The following is a 24,110-nucleotide window of genomic DNA, read 5'->3' on the forward strand; positions in this document are numbered from 1 at the left end:
CTTTTGGATAAACTCAAAATGAAATGTGGAGTTAAAAATAAAGGCTTTTCATTAATACAGTTTGCATCTCACAACATAAACATTTTAATAGCATGCTCTCTATGTGTAATAGCTAAAACCTAATATGATGCATTTGTTTGGTGCAAAATGTTGTGAGAATAGTCTAACTAACGGGCATATCACTGTAGAAATGGCAATTCACAAAAGGTTCACAAATTTTCCTGATGAAAAATACTGTACTGCCTCCTGGCCTCATTACGAAGAAATGTCTCCCTCTACTGCAAAAATACTAGTGGTGTCTAAATATAGTAATTTTGCCAGTGTCACACTGACAAGCAAAATACTTCTACATCAAATCTCTTTGTTGACTTCACACCTTTTGCACCTCCAAACCTGACTTAATCTTGAAAAACATTTTACAACACCATGTGACTTTATTTAAAGAAAGTGTTATACTCATGGAAGGTAAATAGGTAGATAAAACATAATCTTTGCATCTTATGACGATCCCACTTATTTGCTTTGCAGACACTTTTTTTAGGGAAAGTTTTAGGTAATGTAGTGTTTTCTGTAACTCCACCTAAACTGTTAAATAGCAAATCTGTGTATGGTACAGTGAAGAGCTTATAGTGATGTTTATATGCTTTAAGCTTTACAAATAGGAATCACAACAGCCCTACATATAAATATACAAATAGTTTGGTGTATAATGCGGGGATTGACAAGACCAACAACTCACATGACTGTATCTATTGTTTATGTTGCTCCACAGCAGGTGTTGTATAGCTAGATATAACCACCTTTCTGGTGCAAAGTCTGTCATCCACACAATCTTGTGTATCCACTACAGTCACTATACCCATTGCACAGTTAACTTGTTAGGTCACCCGATAGCAAAGGGGTCCCCAAGTACAGCAGAAACTACTAGTACTGCTACTTAGTTATGTGTTGACACTACTAAATTACTTTTGAGTCAGAGCATGCATGTGCTTTGAGATGATCATTATCAAATGTGACACAGAAAATAAATATTGGTTTGATGTTCATTTTATCTTTTTTCCTCTTTGTGGTCCAAACCTATGCTTTAAGTTTACTTTAAGTTAGAAAGTTTTGATCTTTTTTGTCATCTTTCTCAGACATATTTAATTTCACAGTGAATACAAATGTATTTTGTGGATCTACATAACCAAAACCATGTTGTGTTTCACATAGAATCAAGTTCAATGTACCAGAGTGCACAAGACACTATTTTGCATTGTGTTAATTTTAGGATCAGCATCTCCCTTATTTTAAAAAATCTTCCTGTCTTTCTATAATTTCTGTCCTTCTGTGATTTTATATGTAACCTTTAAATTAGATCCAGTGATCAGAAGTAATTTTATAGATATTTAAAGGCTATACATACAGGATGTAACTAAGCTTAGGTCCTAAATATATAAAATTGATACATTTTCTAATGTTATTTCCATGCTGGGAACTGTAGCTTTAAGTAAACATTACTCAAACTTAATGTGTAATATGATGATTGCATAGTTCAACCTGTAACAATAACTTGTTCTTTATGTGTACTGTTTTCAGGGTCAAAGACAGGTTCCACTTGACCTCCTAATAGGTTTCCTAAAATTGTTGGGCATTGTATTGAAGGGGAAGCAACAGATATGGTGTCCTAGTGAGTAGTAATATTTGTAACTATATGTGAATTTTAGCGTTAGACATGTTACCTGACTAAATTGACCCTAGTGCGCATGTCCAAAAGGAACCCCAACGATGCCTTCATTTATATCCCATTGGTAGTTCTATTTCGTTATGTTTCCACGTAAATACAACAAAGCGGACCAAATATACATTCCGTGCATGTTAGTATCCCTTTTTGTTTGAACTACTTGGCCAGAACTGGCAAAGAAAAGGGGTTTTCTGTTACAATTTCTAACCGGAGGAACGTTTGAACCAGAAAGCCCAAGTTTCCAGGGTGTACAGGAAGGCAGCACGCACTGACCCCGAACGAGTCATTCATCATCCGTTCCAGGCTAGCTGTTGTATGTTAGTGCTAACCCGCGACGTGTGTAACGCATTACTTAGTTGGTCAGAGCATTACCTGAAACATTGTGTGTTTCTTAGCCGTAGAATCAGAGTTATAACAAATAGTATTGGTTGAACTACAGCGACACGTCTTTGCATGGTGCTGCGAGAACTAACGTCTCGTGTTATGGGAGAGAAACGGTGGTCCGACAAGCGGTGGAGTGTCAACGGTAATGTCCGAATAAAACGAGCCTAATGCCGCTTTTGACAGCTGTCTGTCTATACTGTCGCACTGGTGAGGAGGATGCTGCTTGCACTAGCATTACCGTTAGCAAGACTATTGTTGTTACTTAGGTGGTGGCTTTGCAGAATGCGTGTAAAAACATGGCCGATCAGGTAGAGCTAAAGAGATTGTGACTGCAATGCAGTTACCAAAAGTGGCTTTTCTTGCTAGCTCTGCCGTGCCACCATATGTACCACTTGCTAATTGGCAGATAATTGTGTGTATATAAACGGCAGCTCAGCGGGTAACTTTAAACCGACTTAGTAAGCTTTTAATAGTTAAGTTGAAGCCTTACGTTATATGTTAGTTTAGCCGATGGAGGCTAGCCTATTAGCTAGTGAGCATGTTAATAAAGATAAGGGCTCCATACTGTCAAATACATATGCCCACGTGATAAATGTTGGCTGTCCAACTCGTTGCTGCCATTCATGTGCCGACTCATTTACTCACAGATCCACTTAAAATTGAATCATGCCTGGGAAACTGAAAGCCAAAATTGTGGCAGGGCGCCACTTGCCTGTGATGGACAGAGCCAGTGACCTTACTGATGCTTTTGTAGAGGTGAGAGAAATGTGCTTATATTATAAGCATTTTTAAAAAGTAATACACACATGTGTAACAGAAAGTGTTTTCCTTTTGGTTTTCATATGGTTGGTACGTCATCATTACTCAAAATAAGCCAATAAAAAGATGTATCTTATGCCTTTTTATATCCCAGGTAAAGTTTGGAAGCACAACCTTCAAAACTGATGTCTGTCCCAAATCCCTTAATCCCCAGTGGAACTCAGAATGGTTCAAATTTGAGGTATGATGCTAATGAGCCTGTCTTTAAACATGGAATACATTTGTGCTAACATTTTAATTAACTGCATTAAACTCGAGTATTGCTAATATATGGTATGCTTCCCATTGTTCTTTCTGCCTAGGTTGATGATGAAGATTTGCAGGACGAGCCTTTACAGATCACAGTCTTGGACCACGACACTTACAGTGCTAATGATGCCATAGGAAAAGTGTACATTGACATTGACCCATTGCTGTACAGTGAGGCTGCCTCTGTCATTTCTGGCTGGTTTCCCATCTATGATACTATACATGGTATGAGAATTAGCAAATCTGACAGTTTGTGTTCTGGACTCTTCTGTGTTGTTAAATTGTTTTGTAATAACACGGCACTTTTGACCATTGTAAGACTGTTTTTTTTTGTTTGTTTTTTTTTAAAGGTATTCGAGGTGAGATCAACATTCTTGTGAAAGTAGAGCTCTTCAATGATTTGAACCGCTTCAGACAGTCCTCCTGCGGGGTCAAGTTTTTCTGCAGTATGTCTAATTTTAAATGTATTTCAGTTTGTTTACAGCTTAAAAACACTTTAAATACAAAACGTGGTTGTTACCAGTACATAATGTAGGTACAGTAGCAGCTATAGACAATGTTAACTGGAAACATGTTCATTAATGTGTTTTACTCTGTGGTGTTTATCTGATTGTGCATGGCAGCCACAAACATTCCGCGATGCTACCGGGCAGCTATGGTGCACGGGTTTGTGGAGGAACTAGTGGTGAATGAAGATCCAGAGTACCAATGGATTGACCGTATTAGAACTCCCCGGGCCTCCAATGAAGCACGTCAGCGACTCATCTCTCTTATGTCTGGTGAGAAAAATTTACTGTGATCATTTCATACTGCTCTGGAGGAAGAGGAATTTGGTTCTTCCCTTTCTCTTCCTCTCTTGGTAATATAGCTGTATGTTATCCCTTTTTAGGAGAGCTGCAGAGGAAAATAGGGCTTAAGGTATTGGAGATGGGCGGAAATGCAGTGGTGGGCTACTTGCAGTGTTTTGATTTAGAGGGAGAGTCGGGCCTGGTGGTCCGGGCCATAGGTACCGCTTGCACACTGGATAAGATAAGCTCTGGAAGCGCCACCAACACCAACACACATATGCACACAGCGTCCAATGCCTGCAGTTCCCCTTCTAAGGATGGAAAGGAGTGAGTATGAACCAACAATATAAGGACCCTGTCTTTTTTTATGTGCAAGTTTTAAAGCTAATCAAGTTTGTGAGAATGGGGGGTGTGCATGAGAGGGAGAGCGTATAGAAAAAATATACAGTGCCTTAGTCTGCGTATATCTAACAATGTGTGTGTCTCAGTATTTTTGATTGTACTTTGCACTCTGTCTGTCCATTGTGTCATGTGTATTGCATAGTTTAGCATCATGAAACTAACGGCACACAATATATCCTGAGACACACACACACACACGTGTGCAGTACACACAGTCACCCTTATCCCCCTCTTACTCCTCTGCTTTTGCATGGCTGTCTGCTTAGCTGCTGCATGTTCTTGTGCTGCATCTGTTTTGTGTGTTTTAAGTACACATGTTTTGCTCAGCTTGAACAGTGTGTTTTTTTACTTTGTTCTCTTTTTCTCACCTTGGCTACTGAGTGGTTAGTTTCATCCAGTTACAGCAAACTAACTAATCGTTAAATGCATGTGTGCCTCTTAATTGCATTTGTCAGTGTGCATGAAATTGTGAAGCAGGGATGTAAAGTTGGATTCCTTAATGGGCCCGTTGTGTGACATCCGTAAATTCAATTAAAAATAATTTGTGACAGGTTGTGTTTAAAAATGACTTGACATGCAAAATTATAGAACTGCAGTATGTATTGATTTAGAGCAAAGATAGCAAAGCAGATTGATCGTTTCTAACTTGGCTAGAGTTTGTCCTGTTCAATTGATTATAGGTTATTTATAAGGCTATCACAAGGCTCAAAGACAGTGTTCATGAAATTTTGTATCTACAATAAACATGTTTGTACATTATGTTGCCCTCAATTAATATATATATTCCTCATCTCAGTTCCTCCTAAACTGTTTATCAGGTGAACTAAAGATAAGATTTTTTAGGAACATAAACTTGACTGTTATTAAAATTCATTACCTACTTAATTCATTATAGTTCCAGTAGGTATAAATAGAAATTCTACTATATTATAATAAAAATTCAAATCTCAGATTCACTTCCTCTTACTTTTTTGTGTTTTTTTTTGTTTGTTTGTTTGTTTTTTGTTTTAGCTGACAGCATGAGTTTCTTTCTGCTTTTATGTGGCTTCAAATGAAAAGATGAGCAAAGAGAGGGAGTAAAAATTGACCCTCTTTTTGCTTTTCTATTTTTGTCAGCTTTTTCACATTCTGCAGTGTTGTGTTGGTTGTTGTGTGCATCTCTTTCTTTCTCCCTGGCTCTCTGGCTACACTGGGATTGGGAAGTTTCTCACTGCTTGTGTCCAAATCGGTCGTGCGTCTTTTATTCTCTCGCTCTCTCTCGCTCTCTCTCTATCTCTCTCTGCTGATTGGCCCAGGTCTCCCCTTGCCCACGGATGCCGCTCCACCCACAACAGTCCAGTGCATTCGGCCTGCAGCTCCCAGAGACTGTCCCAGAACTTCTCTGTATCTGTTCCCACACTCATCTTCACTGGTATGCAGAGGCAGGGAAGGAGATAGATACAGGAAAAATAAAGGATGTTTTGTGTAAGAATAGGTGGTGATGTTTACACAGAAAGACAAAAGTAAATATATTTTGCTGGAGTCTGGTAGGTTGAAAGCCATGTAGTAGCAATAAAGCCATAAAGGCATCGTGGCAAAGATTAATCATTGACATTGTAATGTCCTCAAATTCTTTCCCCTGTCTTTCAACCTACAGCTGGCCCCTCCAGTTCCCACCTGTATAAATCTGCGCTTTTATTGGCTGTATTCAACATTAAGTGTTTAACATGTGACTTTAGCTGAGAAAATGGGCCTGTAATCTCTCGACAGTCACCTGAACTTTGCTCCACTCTTCTGGGACACATGCTTCAACTCGTCCTCCTCTATTGAATCTGACCATCTTGTGTTTTGTTGCTTTCTTCCGTGTGTTGTGTGTGTGTTTCTTTATGCTAATCTAATTTTTGCTTCCCATGCTTGCTTTTTTGTTCTTCAGCCATTTGTAGCAACCCAAACATACCTCATCTAAAACAAGCAAATCCACACATTTTAAAAGTCAACACTGACCCATCCCTTTTAATGCACCGGCACAAACACACCTAGTTATGCACACACACACACACACGCGCTCAGAGGGTGAGGTGGTGATTGATGTGTGTGTGTGTGTGTGTGTGTGTGTGTGTGTATGTCATGTTTTCCTGGCAGGCCAGTATTTGGTGAGGAACTCCCCTCGTCCTCTGGCCCACCTACACCTTTCAGAATCCTTCCCACCTCCTCTTCTCCTCCCCCCTTTTCTCCCTCCAAGCCATGCAGTCGCCAGTCCTCATCATCAGACACAGACCTCAGTTTGACGCCCAAGACGGGTAAGACTTGGCCCTGTCTATGTTTCCCATTGTCATCGTCCCTTTTTCCTACACCTCATTGTGGAGCTACTATGGTGGTAGTTTTTTTTTTTGTCTTTTCTTATGGTTGATTTGAACATGATTTTATTGTAAATGTCATTTAAAGTATTTATTTAGCTGTGTGTCCTATTCAAACCTTCTCTTCAGTGGCCTGGTGTGTCATCTTGTTTTTCACTCCAAAAAACAAAACAAAACTTTGCATATCTTTAAGTTTGTATAAAATACAAGCTCAATATTACAAAGATGCACCAGATCTCTGTAGTAGTTTTTCCCCCCTGTTGTTTTGGTCTGTAAAAGAAGCACTGTGTCTCATAAGGGGCTGTTGTTGAGCTAAGGTCACTTCTTCATTAGCAACCATTATGTTTAATCATTGAAGTAAAGGTAAGTTTAGGCAAATTCTGCCCTGAGGACAATTCGATTAAATATTAACACAGTTCTACACAGCCTGAATTGTCCTCAAGAGATGCTCTCCTAAACCGTAAAGTCCCACAGGTTCCTTAAGTCCCTAAGCCCACATCCTTCCTCCTTATTTCTACTTTTCTTTTTCTTGTTTTATATTCTCTGGCATACTCTATTTCTTGTAGTGTTGTGTATTTTTTCCATCTCTTAACTTGGCTACTCAAATTTATTGCATTAGGAATACACATTTACTTTCCCAGCTTGAGATGGCTTAGTGTACAGCTTATACACAGAATCCACAACAGTGGTGTCTTTACCCACAATTTTATGATAACAAGATTATTTAAATCATTTAATCTTAAGATATTGTGAGACCGGGAATGCTGATTCACAGAAAAATGTTGTTGCCCCACTACCAATTCTGTGTTTTGGATCAGTGCATCCCTTCTTTTTATAAATAATTTTTTTAATGTTAATTTCCAATTTTTACTTTCCACATCACTTTCTACTTTTTCCATTACATTCACCTTCTTGGTTTATGTACTTCTGCACACTCTTCTCATTGCTCTGCCTGTCCATTCTCATTATTTCTGTTTCTCTCTGCGTGCCCTTCCTCTGTTTCTCTGCTGGATAGAGGTTCCCCAGCCAGTGAGATGCAGGCCTGGGTTCTTTCTCTGTCCTAGCTCCCCAATCCTCTCCACAGACATTCTGTCCTTTCCTGGTTCTGGTTCTGATTCAGTGGGCCGTGGTTATGGCTCTGTCCCCAGAGCCAACACCATGTCCCCTCCCTCCTCCATCCACTTAGACTCTGCCTTACTGAGAAAGAGTGTGTCCTTCACCGAGGACCTGCTGCTGGCAGCCTCCGGTATAGTAGGACTTCTGTGTGTTATCAGCTTACAGAAGCATAAAACCCAGATCGACTTGATTGGTGTTATCAGAGAAATTAACTCAACATGCATGTTTTGTTATTGCCCAGAACTGTTTGTTACTGTTGATTGAGCACGTTGAGTCCTACTCCAACATGTTTGTCATTCCAACTGAGACGAAAGACCATGGTAGTTTTAGGACGAGCATGGAGCAGTACTAATTTAAATGTAAGGTGTTGTGTGCAGTCCTAGCAGTCACATTAAATTTGCCATTTAAAAAGTTTATACCGCGATGTTTGACTTGCTTTCTAGTCCATTGACTCATGTGTTAAAACGACAACAATTTCTGTGATCAGGAATGGGAAGTGGAGGCAGTGCTGGGAAGGAGGCGGGGCCTCTGAAGACCCTGCTCAGACAACAGACGCAGACAGCCCTCGAACAGAGGGTATGTTGACATGATCCTACATTCTCCTACACATTTGCCAGCTCATTCTAAATGGAGACCAATATCATTGAATTTCACATTGCATTTTCTTCAGGCTGAAAATAGCAACACAAATGAGAAGTACAGAGCTAAGCATGCGCTTTTCCCTTAATGCCTTGACCAGCTGATGGCCACCGACCAGTCCAAATCAACTTCTAATCTGTCCTTACTCTGCTATTTGTAGATCTCAAACGGAGGCAGGTGGGTCTTAGCAACATGGCAGGGGTCATTGTGTGACCTTGTGTTTGCTTGGCACCTATTTCACTCTTAAAGAAATGTTAAGCAGAGGGATGGAGTTTAGGAGTTCACCTCAGGTTTGAGGTGGTGTGCGTCTGTCTGTGTCCCTTCTGGATACATATGTAGAACACCTCCCATCCTGTCTGACTTTTTTTTGTTGAGTCCGATTTTGGTTTCCTGTGTCAACAGGAATAAGCACACCCATCTCATTACCTCATTCTTGCCACCTTGCTCTAGATGGGAAGGGCTGTCAGTAAAATGAGTAGCTATCTTACATCCTGGAAATACTAGACAAGAAGAATGAAACTTAATGCTAGTCTCCGGATTTCTACCCACTAAAGCCATTAATCACATATAGTTGCATGGTTGGAAACAGTGTCCCTCAGGTTTTCCCTTCGTCCCTTCAACCTAAAATGAGTTCAGTTCAGGTATTTTAGTCTATATATGTAATGTATTTTACTCTGGAGTAAATGCATGGATATGCATACTTGACAGTTGGAACCATATAAAGCAGCATCCTGGTCTTCAGTCAGGACCTAGTGTATCTGTGTGTGTCCTTTATTTTATTTATTTTTATATATTCCCTTTTATTGAAAGAAATTATGCTCTGCATCACTTTCAGATTTACGGTATTTGAAATGCTCCAAAGTGTGTGTATACACTCTCACTGGCCACTTTATTAGGTCCAACGCTAATGCTGCCATGTATTCTACTTTTACAATGTTATAATTTCTCTGATTTTAAGTTGAAATTGTCAGAAAGTATTATCTTTCTGACAAGTCTACTCTCTGTTTATTATTGAGGTCAAAGTGGGGAGTGGAGTTGTACTGGAGTGGATTATAAAAAGATGTGGTTCTAATGTTTCAGCAACCTCATTAATTTTAAACACGGTGGCCTCATTGGAACCACCTCTTCTGATAATGTATTTTTAATTAATCAATTAATTAAAAATCAGAAATGTTTCTTGTTTAGTTTTACATTTTTGTGTATTTGTATTACAGCTTTTTGGATTTTTTTTTAGGTCTCTTCACTGGGAAGCTTACACAATAGTTTATTATACATATAAAGTCACGAAAAATACTGTAAATGGAATGCCAATTCTGACTAGATATAAGTGGCAAAAATACAGTGACAAGTGTGATTTCCCACACTGTAAATGATCAGGGTTTTTTTCTGTCTGCAGGAGTTTCCCTTCTTTACTTTGACGTCTTTCCCTCCTGGATTTCTGGTTCATGTTGGTGGAGTAGTCAGTGCTCGCTCCGTGAAACTACTGGACCGGATACACAACCCTGGTAAATTCAGTGAACACAAACACAATGTCATAATGTAGTTGGTCCATTGTCCTGTAAAACAATATGAGAAAGCTCCACCATTGACCTACTGTATTGTGTGAGTGTCTGGTCTTGTTGCAAGTGGCTGTTAGTTAATGCTGCCCACTCTCCTTATGTGTGAAACAGTTTTCCCCACATGTGACCTTAGTCCCAAGCTGTTCGACTGTATAGAGGTAGAGTTATGCTAAAGTCCTTTAGCAGGTGAAAGCAGTTCTCAGTCAGAGGTTGTAGCTGCTTAGTAGCATTGTGATTAACATAGGGTTAAGATAGGCTTTCATCATCTGTGTCCAGCAGTTTATGGTTAGGGGCAACTTTAACCTAGTGTTTTGACTGAATGGTCTTGTGTAATATGTAGTCTATGGTGGTCATGTGATGGCTGTTTGTGTGTGTATACCCTGGTTGCTGTGGTGTTGTGTGCTATGGTGCTCCCCCCAGGCAGTGAGGCATTATAGTGAATCGTGGCTCCACTTTGTTGCCTGCTGTCTTTGTTGTGTAGTATTGTTGGCTGCAGGTGGTGCTGTTGTGTTATATTGAGTATACAGTACATTTCATAAATAAACCAATGGAAAGTTTTTTGGCATTTGGCCTCTGAAGTGAAACACTCAAGATGTGAGTGAAGTCAAGAATTTAAACTTTTATTCTGGCAAAAGCAGACAAAAGTATGGCATTAACCTTTCAAGAATTACAGCCATTTCACTACAACCCCATTTTTGGTCACTCATACATAATGGAACAAATGGCTTACAAGCAGTTGAATGGCCATGCGTGGCCTGTTTCCTCATTACTTTAAGACTTATCAAGCAGACAAAAAGCTTGGAGATAGATCTGAGTGTTACATTTGGATTTCGCTGTTTACTGGAACCTGAGGTCCAAAAAGGTATCTTTGCAAGTCAAGTAAGCCATCATTAGGCCAACAATCCAACAGAGGGATAGCAAAAACAGTGTTGCTCCACAACAGCAAAATGCCTTGAAGACAACTAAAGATGATGATCCCATGCATCCATCCATGGTAAAGAAGACCCCCTTCACAACATCGATCTAAGTCAAGAAGACTCTTGAGGAGGTGGGTGTGTCATTATCAAAGTCTCCAGTCGAGAGACAGCTTTATAAATGTAAATACAGAAGCTTCACACCAAGGTGAGAACCACTTAAGAACAGGAAGGCCTGATTAGACTTTGCCAGAAAACACTGAAAACCGCCTGCCCAGTTCTGGAATAACATTCTTTAGAATGTGTGTGTGTGTGTGTGTGTGTGTGTGTGTGTGTGTGTGTGTGTGTGTGTGTGTGTGTGTGTGTGTGTGTGTGTGTGCGTGCGCGTGTGCAAAATCACTGTAATTCCAGAATGGTTAATGCCACACTTTGTAAAACCCTTTGAAAACATGTTCTGGCCAAGTTTTAAATAGGTTTTATGTGTGTGTGTGTTGAGGTGCTAATGTTTGCAATTATGTAATTCATTTTCATTTTAAAATCAGATGTATTGGTGAAAATTAGACATTATTTGGTCATTAGGCGAGTACCTGCCTATTTCTGGACCTTTATTTTGTGTCTGAGTAATTTTGCCCTTTGCTTATTTTAGATGTCTGAGATTTGAATAAAGTTTGCTGGGTTATGATAGACAGGGTTCTTTTCAGAGTTAGACAGGGCAACCAGCATATGCTTCCCAAAATTACTATATTGCAATTTGCATTAAGGGCAAGGCATCTTTGGTTAAAAACTTAAAACATTCCTGTAAAAACTATTAGAACATAGTATTTCACTTAGTTTTCTCTCATTCAACTTTCCAAAGAGTTGAACCACTCTGAAGAGAGCCCTGTTCACTGTTACTATGTTTAGTAACAGAGCAAGGAAAAGTACCCTGTGGAGTTTTTGGCAATAAGTAATCAGTGATTTTAATAATGGGCCCCTATTTTGTTTGCACTGTGTATGATGACCCACACATGTAAGTAAACATGTGGGCGATGTGAAACGCACTGTGCCAAACTATTGCATCATTTGCCAAAGCAAGTCACAGCAGAATAAAAATGTGTAAATAATATTTACAGATGTCTCACATGGTGTATCATCAATATCTGCACTATGGTTTGGTTCGAGGCTCTGAATGTGTCAATTTGTTGACCTAAGAATTCCACAGGTCACTTTCTTAAGCTTAGAGATTATACTAGAGGTAGAATGCTACTGCATGCCCCATTTTGTATCCTAGCTTCCCATCTTCTTAAGTCTTTTCAGTAATTTGGCTTAGTTTGTAGCTTTTTCTCATCTCTATTCTCCTGTTTTCCTTGTCAGTCATCTTCTTTTAAGATTGTTTTACTAGACCTGAATTAGTTTTTTTGCAGTGACTGTGAAGTCTGCTTTCTGTCTTTGCATAGTGACTGTGGAGTGCTGCTGTAGTGCTGTGCTCGTTTGTTAGACTGTATCTTCTTTCCTTTTTCTCTCTTTTTCTGTACTAACGGTGTGTTCTGGCCCAGCTTTGGGTAACACGCGCTCATACAAACTGCTAGACTGGAATAGTGTCACTGCAGGTATTTCCCCCCTTTTACTGCTCTCACCCACAGGAGTGATGGCAGCTCAGTGAAGTTCAATCTGTAGCTCTTAGAATGTTCACCAACCCTGACGTTTAACCAATATAGACCAGCTAGTTTGATTTTCAACACAAAATCAACATAAGCCCAGTAGTGCCTTGGTGAAAGCTCAGTAATAAATTCAGTGAGCTGCTATCCTCCTCTCTAATCTGTGTGAGTGTGTGCTGAGTCGAGCATGCGCTGTGTGCCCAACCCACCCCATCCAGCCTGGCCTGGCAACCCCCCACCCAGCTCATCTTTTCTCATAGAAGAGCTGTAGCTCTTCTTTAACGTTTTCCCAATGCTGTTTTGAATGCTTCTTTAAGTGGCATTGTGGTCAAACCTGCCTAGACCAAAGGAGGTTTATTCTGGAATAAAGAGCCACTGACTGGGCATGTGCATCCCTAACTCACTGGGCCGTATTCATACTGAAAGAGAGAGAGTAGGGGGACTCGATGGATGGATGAATGGAAATCAGGTTGAGGAAAATTGGTATGTATGATTGGGATGGAAAGAGAGAAGTGAGAATGGGGAGTGGAGGAAGTATAAAATGACTCAGTAAGTCTCAAACTTAAAAATTAGACTAGCTTTGATGGACTCTGGTGAATGAATATGGCCCCTCCCTGCCCATGAGTGTGCACATGGTCATGAGCGTGCACGTTGGTGAGCCTGTGCCTGTGTGACATGCTGCTTTTGGTTTAAAGGATCCCACCTCATGGGCCTGATGCTTGACCATTAGTCGTTATTCTTCATCTCTTCAGTTGATTCCCTGGTCTTTTACGCCCTATTCATTCCTATCCCTTCTCACCTAGCAGCTGAGTTTCTCTCTCTTTCTCTCTGCTTCGTCAGCATGTGGCCCTTCCTGGGAGTCATGGGGTGCAGCCCAATACTCTAATCTTGCTTTATTTGGGTGTTCAGTGATCCAGACCTACTAAATAAGTGAGGATAAACTTACAAGTGGCAATGATTACACTGAACAGTGTTGATAAATCAGAGTTGGCATTAGCGTAAAGCATCTTGAAACTATTGAAACACATCTATGGTTTAGCCTAATTATGAAAAAGGCTCAACCTCTTTGAATTTAAAACCTTTCTTATCAGGATATTAGGGTGTTTTTTTTTTTTGTTTTTTTTTAAAGTGTTCTTTATATTATTACTCTGTTTTCTATACCATCACAGCCAACACATACCCAGTGGCTGGTGGGTGTATTTCTCGCCTGTGTCCTTTCTATTTGTGCAGCTAACTGAAAGGATACATAGAAAAGAGAGAGACATATGTTTTAGTTAATGTGAACATACACAACTAACCTAACCATTGACTTTGCCTTCATCATCATTATCATCATCCTCAAACACTCATAATTCATTCTAATTGTCACTTTACAAGATGGTAGTTGGTTGGCTTGCTTTGATAAACCATTTAACCCATAAATCATCAGAAAATACAAAGTCTTCTCTTTATCTCTTTATTTTCCCATAAGTCAAAGCTGTGACATTAGATTTCAGAACAGATACAGACTTGTTTTTTTTTCTTCATTATTCATATTAACAGTTGTTTATTAAGTTTAGTGTTAACTCATGATTAGCTTGCCATCAGTGCTCAGTGAGGTTTTGATAAATTATTTAGCCAATTTTTTTTGGGAAAGCACTTTGATTCAGACTTTTGTTTTTTGCAGATGAGCCAGAGACTCGTGACGCATGGTGGGAGGAGATTCGCCAGGAGATCAAATCTCATGCCAAAGCTCTTGGTTGCCATGCTGTTTTAGGGTACAGCGAAAGCACCAGCATCTGGTATGCATGGAGAAACACTAGCCTATTACCCATTTTACCTTTTTGTCTTCAGTTTGTTATAATGCTCATGTCCTGTTCTCAAGTTCTTCCCTTCTTTCTCCCTTGGTATTTCGTAATTCTCTAAACTCAGTGAGGAGGTGTGTATTCTGTCGGCATCGGGGACCGCAGCCATTCTGAATCCTCGGTACATGCGTGAAGGCTGTCTTGACATTGGAAGCACTGATCAAAGGTTGGTTTGTGGGTAATCTCAGTGTCGGTTCTTGTATAGGTATAGTTAGAGTAAGCTGTACGTGCTGATACCAGGTGATGTGTCTTGTTCACCAGATTTGAAGAGCCATCTCCCCCAAGCTGTGGCTTCTGTCACATCCCATATGATGAGTTTAACATGCCATTTCCAGCTCAGCTCACCTACTGTTATCACTGCAGAAGACAAAAGGTGTCAAATATAACTTTTCCAGTGTTCAAATGCAGTGTTGTGAAAAATGTATGAAATCACGATTTACCATTTTCTTTATTTTTATGTTTTTTTTATTTTTATGAGCAAGGTTCCTGATGTATTATTTACAACAATCGACCTGCCACCAGAAGCAGCTGTCACAGGAAAGGGTTGCCTTATCCAGGCCAGGTAAAACCCTTCACAGTCAAATGTCTCCAAACCATTTACAATGATCCCTAAAACTAAGAGGAAATGTACCAAATTCAGCAAAACATAGAGTATTTTATGCCATGGTTTGCGTCACATGATTTATACAAAATAATAACATTAATAATAATGAGATAAGCACTTCTGTGTTATGTAACAATATTCTTCACAATAAGTGACTGCAGTTACATGCACTTAATTAACCAGGTTCCTACACTTCAGACTTATTTTGGAAGCCTGACTTGTACATTTCAACTGTATAGTATTGTGTTTGCGTTTGCATCGCAGCAGAGTGATAGACACACAGCTGATCCAAAGACTTAAGTGACCAAGTTACAGTCGGCCTTCACAGAAAAGTGTATTTCTTAAGTGCCGTGTAAACGGGAAAGCTGATTTCCGAAAACAGGGTAGGGGATTAAGAAAATCTGGTTTCCCCAGGTAGATTTCTGAGAAAGCAAATTTCTTTGCCATGTAAAACTGTAACCAGGTTTCTAATTGTCTTTCTCCATTCGCACATGTGCGTAACAAAAGGCTGCAGACAGGATGTGCAGCTGAATGAAAAAATTAATGAAGGGAGAGATTGTTAACGAGGAGATGCTGCCTCATTTTGAAATAAATTCCGCCTTTAAATCGGAGAAATATGTGTTTGTCTAAATATGTCACTTTCGCCCACAGATTTTATATATACAGACTGTCATGGTTCAGCTGCATGTGTCTCCCCCTTTTTTTTTCCTTTCTCTCCCCTGTGCTGTCACTCTGCTGCGACATGAACACATACACACACAAAAAAAAAGTCAGTGTTTTCCCTACACATTTGTAATCTCTGTGTAACGCTTCCAAAATAAGTGAGAGGTAGAGGAGAAATCGGGTAACTCTTCTGCTGAATGTACAGATGGATTTTCGATAAACGTTGTTCCCCAATTACCCGAAAAGCATATTTCTTAGAGTACCCCGATTACATAACTGCATGCAAATGGAGTCACTATAGTCACACTTATTACTTAACTCCATGGAAACACACTGAGTGTCACTGTCTGCATTATTCTAGACTTTGTCGTCTGAAGAAGAAAGCTCAGGGAGAAGTGAATGCAACAGCCATCTCCAACCTGTTGCCTTTCATGGAATATGAGTTGCACACTCAGCTAATGAACAAACTGAAGCTGCGGAGCATGAATGCTCTATTTGGCCTACACATACAGATCAGTGTCGGCGAGAACATGCTCCTAGGCCTGGCTGTAGGTTAACATTTCTTATTAACAGCTTTTATCAGCGATCATAAATATTTGTTATTCCAATACAGCTATTAAAATGTGTTTGTTTCAGTCTGCTACAGGGGTGTATCTGACAGCCCTTCCAGCGCCAGGGGGAATTCAGATTGCTGGGAAGACCCCTGGTGACCTGAGCAATGAGCACCACATCCTCACCATTCAGAAAAGGATCAGTGACACTATAGCAAAGAACAAAGAGCTCTATCAAATAAACCCTATGGTGAGGCACACAATACATGTAAACACAGTAACTGAATCTTTGGAAAACAATTGACTAAGCCTGCAGTACTTTCTTTTCTATGCCAGTTGCATTTTAGGTAGGTTATACACTAATTAATTAAAACACTGCAGTAGTCAAGTTGACAATAATCTTTTAACCCTCAGCCCATGAAATGACCAGTTATTAGGAAATCATAGTAAATGGAACCATAAATGTTTTATTCAGATGTGTTTGAAACTGAGCATTAGTTCTTATTCTTAACCTGACATTCATTTAGTCATATTTATGCAGCTTTCAGAAAGGCAGATAATATGTGCAACACCCAAGTGTCTCTCTTTCTATAGCTTGCTCTCTTTCTTTCTTACTTTATCTTTCTGTCTTTTTCTCTCTCTCTTACTTGCGCATATAAACCAACTTACTTATAAACAATTTTTATTTTTCTGACATAATTCTCTCCTTTGGGGTGTTCCTTATAGTGCATTTTGTTTATTTGTGAGTAATGACAAATTCTGACTCTTGTTTTTTCTCTGATCATTAAAGAAATTATTTGCCCTGGACCCTGAGGTGTTCGGCGGCATAAACATGGTACTGAGCATGCCAACTTTTAGCTGTGAGACACAGCAAAGCATGACAATTGCTTCACTTTATTAATACTAGATCACCTTTAATATAACTTCATAACAGCTTTTAACAGGGGTTGGATGGGAGCAGGACAGTGTGGAAAACCTCTCCAGCTTCACCTTTCAAGGGCAAACCACTGTAGACAGATTGCTTTTATTCATAACTTGAATATGTATTACAACTTTTTGTTCTGCACACTACAGTCACCTGTATATGGTATGTGCGTGTGTCAGTGTGTGGCATTCCTTACTCCTCTGGATTCATACTTACATTAACACCACCCATGTGTGTTTATTGTTGCAGCCGAGTGTGGTATTTTAGTAAGTGTGAGCACGTGTAGTGTTGATAAAGTAGTCATTGTAATTAGTACAACTTGGTCAGATGTGTGCTGCTGCTGTGATGGTCTAGTGCTTGCCTTAACGTCTTGTCTGCTTAGCCCTTGTGTGCTTTTGTTTGCAGGAGCTGACAGAGGAAGCGGTGGGTTCCCCAATCCCTGAGCCGAGACATCGATCCCGAATATTTCGCTCCCACTCTGAGAGCTCAGATGAACTATCAGAACTGGACCTCTCCCATGGCAAAAAGGATGCTTTTGTCCTGGAGGTGTGCTTCTATAAAAATAAATAAGGTATAGGCAGGTTATATGCAACCATTTCAACAGAAGAGACAAGTGTATCTGTTTACTTTCGTTTCTATAGATTGATGACACTGATGCTGTGGAGGATATCCATTCACTTCTCATTGATGCCCCTCCTCCTACAGGTAGGTAGCTTTCCCTCATTCTACAGCAGGCAAAGTGCATCAGTACAGAACCTTAGGGAGTTGCCAAGCTCTGTCTTTTTTTTTTTTTTGTGCCCATCTTTCCTGTATCCATTTCCACTTTTGATGTTTATAGGTTTCCACAGCTGCAACACTGAGATCATGCCTGGGATTAGCAACTGGACATCAGGAGTACAGGTGAGCCTTAAGTTATCATTTACTTCATTTTTCACTAAACTCCAATTTTTATTTTTTTTAATAAATTGATTAAATTTTTTTTTTTATGTATGCACATTGTGACGTTGTGCATATTTGGTATTTTCAGCCAGTAAACATATTGCATTTTCAGAAAAAAAAAGTATTGATTGCTGTGGCGTCTTAGTTCATTTATGCTACATGTTTCTGTCATTTTGTTTTACAGATGTTTACATCAGTGAGGGTCTTAAGGTTGAGTAATGCTAATCTTACTAACCAAGGGCTGAACAAGATCTTCACTGACCTTTGTGAAAATCTTCTAAAGGTAATAAACTCATACTTAAGTAATTACATGTGCTGTCATGTTGCTGTTGTATTCAACATAGTGACTTTATTGTGTTTATACTGTGGTGTTGGACTTTTAGTAGATGTGTTTTGACTGAGGAGTAACAACCTGCAATTAATCATATTTCTTTTAGAGTTTTTACTTCAAGTTGCGGTCTATGATCCCCTGCTGTCTTTGTCATCTCAAGTTCAATGTAGCGGTGCCAGAAGAAGAACTCATACAGGTCAGAAGTCTTGGACTACCACTGATGTGTAAAATTGTTTACAGAACAAAACTGACTGTAAAATCTCTCTGTCTCAGGTCGCCGTGACAGCCGTTGCAATGACATTTGACAAGGAACAGAATCAAGAGAGGCCAGCAGACAAGCCTATCACCAAAGGTCTGTCTGGTTAAATGGCTTTTGTAACCATATGCCCATTCAAAATCCTAATGTTTGCATTACATGAAACAACATGAAATTTCCAATACATAAAGTTCCATATTTGTCCAATCTGTTTGTAGGAACAATAAGCAGTTTGTGTTGCTTTGTTAGTCAAATAAGTTATGTCTAAATTACAAAACAGTTTAATTTAGATGAGCTATGTGCTGTATCTTTGGAAAACTTAATTCCAAGTATCTCCTGTTACTTGAACCAATAGTCATTCAGTAACCGAGGTAAGATGGCTAATATCAGTATTCAAAAAAAACCATGAAAGCAGAAACATAAAGGCTTTCAAGTTTCCCAGGAGTAGTAAAGTAGGGAAAAAGGCACACTACTATAAACGGTGTAACTAATTCAAGAAGTATCACTTGTCACATCTTTTTAGGGTACAGTGAAACTGAAGAACAGCTGCAGTTTTCCTTGGAGTTAAGCACAGACTTGTCATCCACCAGCACTCAGCCTTCAACCAAAATCTCAGGTAGCTTTTGGATATTTTTTTTATTGCACCCTGATCTCTCTCTTTGCTCTGCTTCAGTAACAGGCATTGCCCGTCTCATCCCCTACTACTTCAGGTACAGTCTCTTTACTCACTCCAGCTGCGAAACTCTGCAAAAACCAGCTGATTATGGTTAATTCATCAGGTAAACAAAGATATGTGGCCTTAGGCGACACTGTGATGTTGTCTAGATGAGACTTCCTGCTCCTACAGTATTGTGGCTTACCGAGAGTACAGTACATTGGGATGAATGTTACAGCAACATGCTTGGTTAGCCTTGCGAAAAGGTGAAGTTGACCCTGAGCTCTTCTCCCGTTCTGTCAAGGGCAAAAGTAGACTTTAATGTTTGTGTTTTTGATAGGTGTCCCAGAGAGTACCAACGTCTCATCCAGAGGTAAGTCCCCTATTTATTCTCCATCTCCCCCTGCCCCAACCCTGCTACCAAAAAACTACTACACTGCCTTGTTTTGACCTTTCATTCTTTTTTCTTAGACAGTTATCCTGCACTGCTCCCAAACCTCATCCACTTTTCTTTTCTGTTCTTCTTCTTTTCGTGTCTTGTTTTGTTGTTGTTGTCTTTTTTTTTTTTTTTTTTGTTTTTTCTTGTGTTTGGGTGTGGGGTGTGAACGTGTGTGTGTGTGTGTGTGTGGTTGTGGTTGTGGTTGTGGTTGTGCTCTCTCCAGCTGCCTCTGTTGATTACGGTTCCTTTGCAGACAGATGCAGCACCTGGCTAGAGCTGCTTAGGCTGAAAGCTCACACCATAAGACGAGGATCAGTTAAGACAAGTAGGAGGACACAGTCTCTAGCACACTCTGGTGATCATTCTCACAAATACAATACACAGTTTCACAACCAGCCTACAGACATGTACACACATGCTCACATACAATCACACACCCCTCCATGCATGCCCCTGGGGGGCGGAGCATTGTAAATCAAGACCTAGCTTTTGTTTTTTGTTTTTTATTTTTAAAGCTAGAGTGTGAAAGTTGAAGCCCCGCCCCTCACAGGGATCCACAATCAGCAGCTTGGCTTTGAAATGCCTGCATCAATGGTAACATCAAAGCAGAGGGAAATTAATTTTATTTTTTGCACTGAGTTTGCAACCTTTTGCCAATATGCACTTGCCTTGATTTGTAAGGGTTGGAAGTTTTGCAGCAAATTAATGACAATTGATGAGAAACTCCACTGATTTTTCTGCTTTTGCATTACAGAATTTACTTAAGCTGACAATATTTCATGATTTAAAGAATATACAAATGCTAAAACATCTGTCTAAATGTCTGAATCCTATGAGTTTGATCACACTGTTTCTGAAAGAAATGGTATTATTTTCAGTCTTGTGCTCAGTAAGTGATCTACAGTCTAATGTGTGGCTCGGAAGGTCCCTGATTTGATGGATATAAGCCACAGCAGGTAAATTTGCTGTAAGATGATGGAGCCTCTTTCACACTCTGGCTCGTGCACATGTGCCCAGCTCAGATCATAGCTGTCTCTGTCGTCTCCATTTCTCAAGCCTCTTTCAAACAAATTTAAATATTCTCTTGTGTACTTTACTGTACTTAAAATACTCTATCTATCCATGTAAACGTACACAGCTATGCCCAGGTGTGTCTGTCTGTCTGCAGACACTGTCTAACTTATCTGTCTTGTCTGTTCACTTCAACTGCATGGCTTACTTTATGCATGGCAGCGCACGTTTTCCAAATGATTGTCTTGGCACCTCAAGGTACACAGCTGCATGTGAAGTCACATGCAAAGTATCTAACGCACACAGACAACTAATATACACACGAATACTGTAGGTGCTATTCCTGCTGTGCAAGCGCTAACAGGATTGCATTTTTGCAGAAACATTCCACATTCACATTTATTTTTCTGCTCTAAAGTTCATAACTGCTTTTTAATTTTTCCAATATTTTGAGTGTTTTCTGGTATCTCCATTCTATTTTCTTTTTTCCCCCCCTCCCTGCCTCTTGTTTGCTTTTTGTGTCTGTCTCTTTTCTGGACCTCTGTCTGCACTCTCTCAACCTGCAGTCTCATCTTTGGAGCGCTGCAGTCCGCTGCCCGAGGGACGTTCCCGCTCACTGCGCTCCAACCACTCGTTTGGTAGCAGTTCAGTGCCGGTGGTGAAGATGACACCAGTGTCCTTTCTCCCTGGGACACGTATCATTAAATACCTTGGGATCATCAACATGTTTTTTATCAGAGAGACAACATCATTGCGGGAGGTGGGAGCAGCGTGACCACAGAACATATTTTCACCCCAGGTTTTTCGTGTACAAAATTGTCAACATCCTTGATATTTGATACTCACATGTGTTTGTCCTCTACAGGAAGGTGGTGTCAGTGGCTTCCTCCATTCATTTATAGCAGAGGTATTTGCAATGGTCCGAGCCCATGTAGCAGCATTAGGTGGCAATGCAGTTGTGTCCTACAGCATGAAAGAATGCGTGTTAATGGAAAATCCAAACAAAAACCAGGTATTCACACACACTTCTGTTTACCTGTCACAGTCCATTTATTTTTAAATTCACAATGAGCTGTTTTTTTCTCATACATAATGGTTGGGGTGTTGATTTATTTTTTGTTTGTTTGTTTTAATGATGCTTATTTCTCCTGTAGGCTCAGTGCCTCATTAATGTGAGTGGTGATGCTGTCATCTGTGTCAGGGAAACAGACTTGGAGCCTACACCTTCAGCAACCAACATTGGACAGACCTGCAGTAGTGGAACAGATGGGGCTACATGACAGTGAAACAAAGAGCCTCGGTCTGCAGAATTCACAATCTGAGTTTAAAACACCTATGAGTCTAGCCGTCCAAATATAAATCGTTTATGTCTGCCTTAAAAGATTAAAAAGTTTGGATATAGTTAATAAAGATATTGGCTACTAATAAGACTACTGACACTAAAAAATTTGCTCTGTATAAAAAGGCTATACAATTGGAGTGTGGGAAGTTTTTCTTTATGCTTTTCTATGTTTAAGAAGAGCATTTGTGCAGGGGGCAACGATGATGCTCTTTGAGGATTAGGTCATCTACAAGATTCCAAAACCTTGATTTAAGGAATAGCCAGAGAACACATCTGCATCTAACTTTTGCCTGCGTATTAGAGGCGTCCATATTGGGGTCACCCACAGATAAAGTATATTGTACAACCCTTTAAGGCAGCTATGAGTAATTAGTCCATCCACAGATCACAGGACTCAAATCAAAACTCAAATCATTTAAGTGCAGTCATATTCTAGCTCTCTGCTAAGCATTGTGTCATGTAGCTGACATAATAACGAGCAGTTCGCTAGACTGTCGTAATTTCACAGTGCTTCCTTAAAATAGAAAGTGTACCCTGCTTTGCAAATTTTGAAGCTAAAATCCAAACAACCCAGAAACTGTTTGATGCTATATTGTTGTTATTTAATCATTAATTCCAAGCCTGTTTTGTCTAAATATGTTTTTAAGTCTGTCTAAATTAACAATGGCAATACAAAATTTAGTCTTCAAAAAAAAACTCACAGTATTGGTCATTTGTGAAGCAATGAAATGCAATGTTTTGTTCATATTTCCAGGAGTTAATGTGCATCTGTAACAAACCAAGATAACAACATTATGTGGACATATTTGTTTAGTGTGTTTTGCTTTACAACAACCAATACCACATATTTCAATTACTATTTTATAAAATTAAGACTACTAGAACTTCTATTGCTTTATTTGAAAATGGTAAAATTTAATGGCATAACATTTTGTTATCACATTTCAACTGCATTGACGACATTTGTCAAGGGTACCGACATGCATCTTTTAGGGTCTAGAAACAGGTATATTTTATAGTACAAGGTCTTTGACATCATTTAAACTGAATTAACAAGCTTGCATTTTAAAGCAACTGTAGCTTCAGTTGCTCGTTGCTGTTAGTATCTCATTTTACATACCTGGCATAGCTTTGTCATTGTTGCTTTGCCGTTCATATTCTGAGGCTTAGTTCTGATACTGATCTGTCCATCTCTGACATTCTTGTCCAAAGCTGGGGGGGAAAGCATATTCTGGTTTAGGTACCACCTAAAGATAAACTTTGTAAATGTTAAAATCAGATTTTAGTATTTTTGTAACTTAAAATGTATGAAACCTACTTCTCATTTTGCTTGTGCAATGAATCCCTTGTGTTTTGACTCACCGTCAGAGAAGTAGTGGTACTTAAATCTGTTTCTGTGATCAGTTTTGTATATGTGTCTAAAACTTGAATGTACATATATAGATGCTTTTGCTTTCTGACTAGCAGCATGCAGAGCCATTTTTTTTATTGCCATGAATCTGTATGCTTGCCTGTTACGTCTTGCACAATAAACTCAAGATGTATCTGTTTACCATTGCTGGTAAAAGCTGTGAACAATATCGTTTCTTAGTTAATACTATTAGATCTACACCTTAATCAGTCAATGGCAAGATTACTATTTTGTCAAAATTCTCTCAGTTGAACTTGCATTTGGCAGGGTTTCCAATTTCTTTACATTAGTGATTACTTTTATGTAAACCAACAACTGAGCTGCAAGGCCAGATACTGGCAAAGTATACTAAGTGCTGTACTTTGTCATAATTTTGAAGTAGGTCTACTTGTCTTTTGAGTATAGACAAATCTTTCTCCACAAGATTTCACAGCTATAGTTACTTTTATTATACATGACAAATTAATAAAAACAAAGCAGGGACAAGGGTTAAACCCATGGTTCCATTTAAAATAAATAAAGGCTCATTCCATCACAAAGTGTCTGAGTTAATAACAGTTTCATCAAAGAGAC

General features: G+C 39.4%; 1 protein-coding gene across 29 annotated transcripts; it reads left to right on the forward strand.

Annotated features, from left to right (window-relative positions):
* Window positions 1-1,971: 1,971 nt before the first annotated feature.
* Window positions 1,972-23,678, forward strand: c2cd5 (C2 calcium dependent domain containing 5). Of its 29 annotated transcripts, none has more exons than XM_067500319.1 (32): window positions 1,973-2,314; window positions 2,755-2,863; window positions 3,021-3,107; window positions 3,229-3,400; window positions 3,526-3,621; window positions 3,799-3,954; window positions 4,065-4,290; window positions 6,487-6,644; window positions 7,717-7,947; window positions 8,305-8,393; window positions 9,853-9,961; window positions 12,465-12,518; window positions 14,233-14,347; window positions 14,478-14,576; window positions 14,672-14,783; window positions 14,893-14,972; window positions 16,039-16,225; window positions 16,314-16,478; window positions 17,019-17,063; window positions 17,559-17,699; window positions 17,795-17,858; window positions 17,992-18,053; window positions 18,277-18,375; window positions 18,530-18,619; window positions 18,697-18,775; window positions 19,203-19,295; window positions 19,390-19,458; window positions 19,675-19,707; window positions 19,997-20,128; window positions 21,351-21,544; window positions 21,650-21,796; window positions 21,939-23,678. In XM_067500319.1, exons 2-32 carry the CDS (start codon window positions 2,774-2,776, stop codon window positions 22,062-22,064), a joined length of 3,600 nt encoding a protein of 1,199 aa, XP_067356420.1. In that variant the 5' UTR covers window positions 1,973-2,314; window positions 2,755-2,773; the 3' UTR covers window positions 22,065-23,678. The 29 variants fall into 29 exon arrangements, with proteins under 29 accessions (XP_067356440.1, XP_067356442.1, XP_067356441.1 ...); XM_067500318.1 differs by having other exon boundaries at window positions 1,973-2,249; XM_067500320.1 differs by having other exon boundaries at window positions 1,973-2,249; window positions 19,997-20,098.
* The last annotated feature ends 432 nt before the right edge of the window (window positions 23,679-24,110 follow it).

This window comes from Channa argus, chromosome 4, assembly GCF_033026475.1.
Source record: "Channa argus isolate prfri chromosome 4, Channa argus male v1.0, whole genome shotgun sequence".
NCBI lineage: Eukaryota > Metazoa > Chordata > Actinopteri > Anabantiformes > Channidae > Channa > Channa argus.

Bases quoted from the DNA above. Each gene is read 5' to 3' on its own strand.
- c2cd5 (XM_067500319.1), top strand. From the start codon at position 2,774: ATGCCTGGGAAACTGAAAGCCAAAATTGTGGCAGGGCGCCACTTGCCT. The intron at 9,962-12,464 runs GTAAATTCAGTG...GTTCTGGCCCAG, and splicing joins GGACCGGATACACAACCCTG to CTTTGGGTAACACGCGCTCA. The intron at 18,376-18,529 runs GTAATAAACTCA...TATTTCTTTTAG, and splicing joins TTTGTGAAAATCTTCTAAAG to AGTTTTTACTTCAAGTTGCG.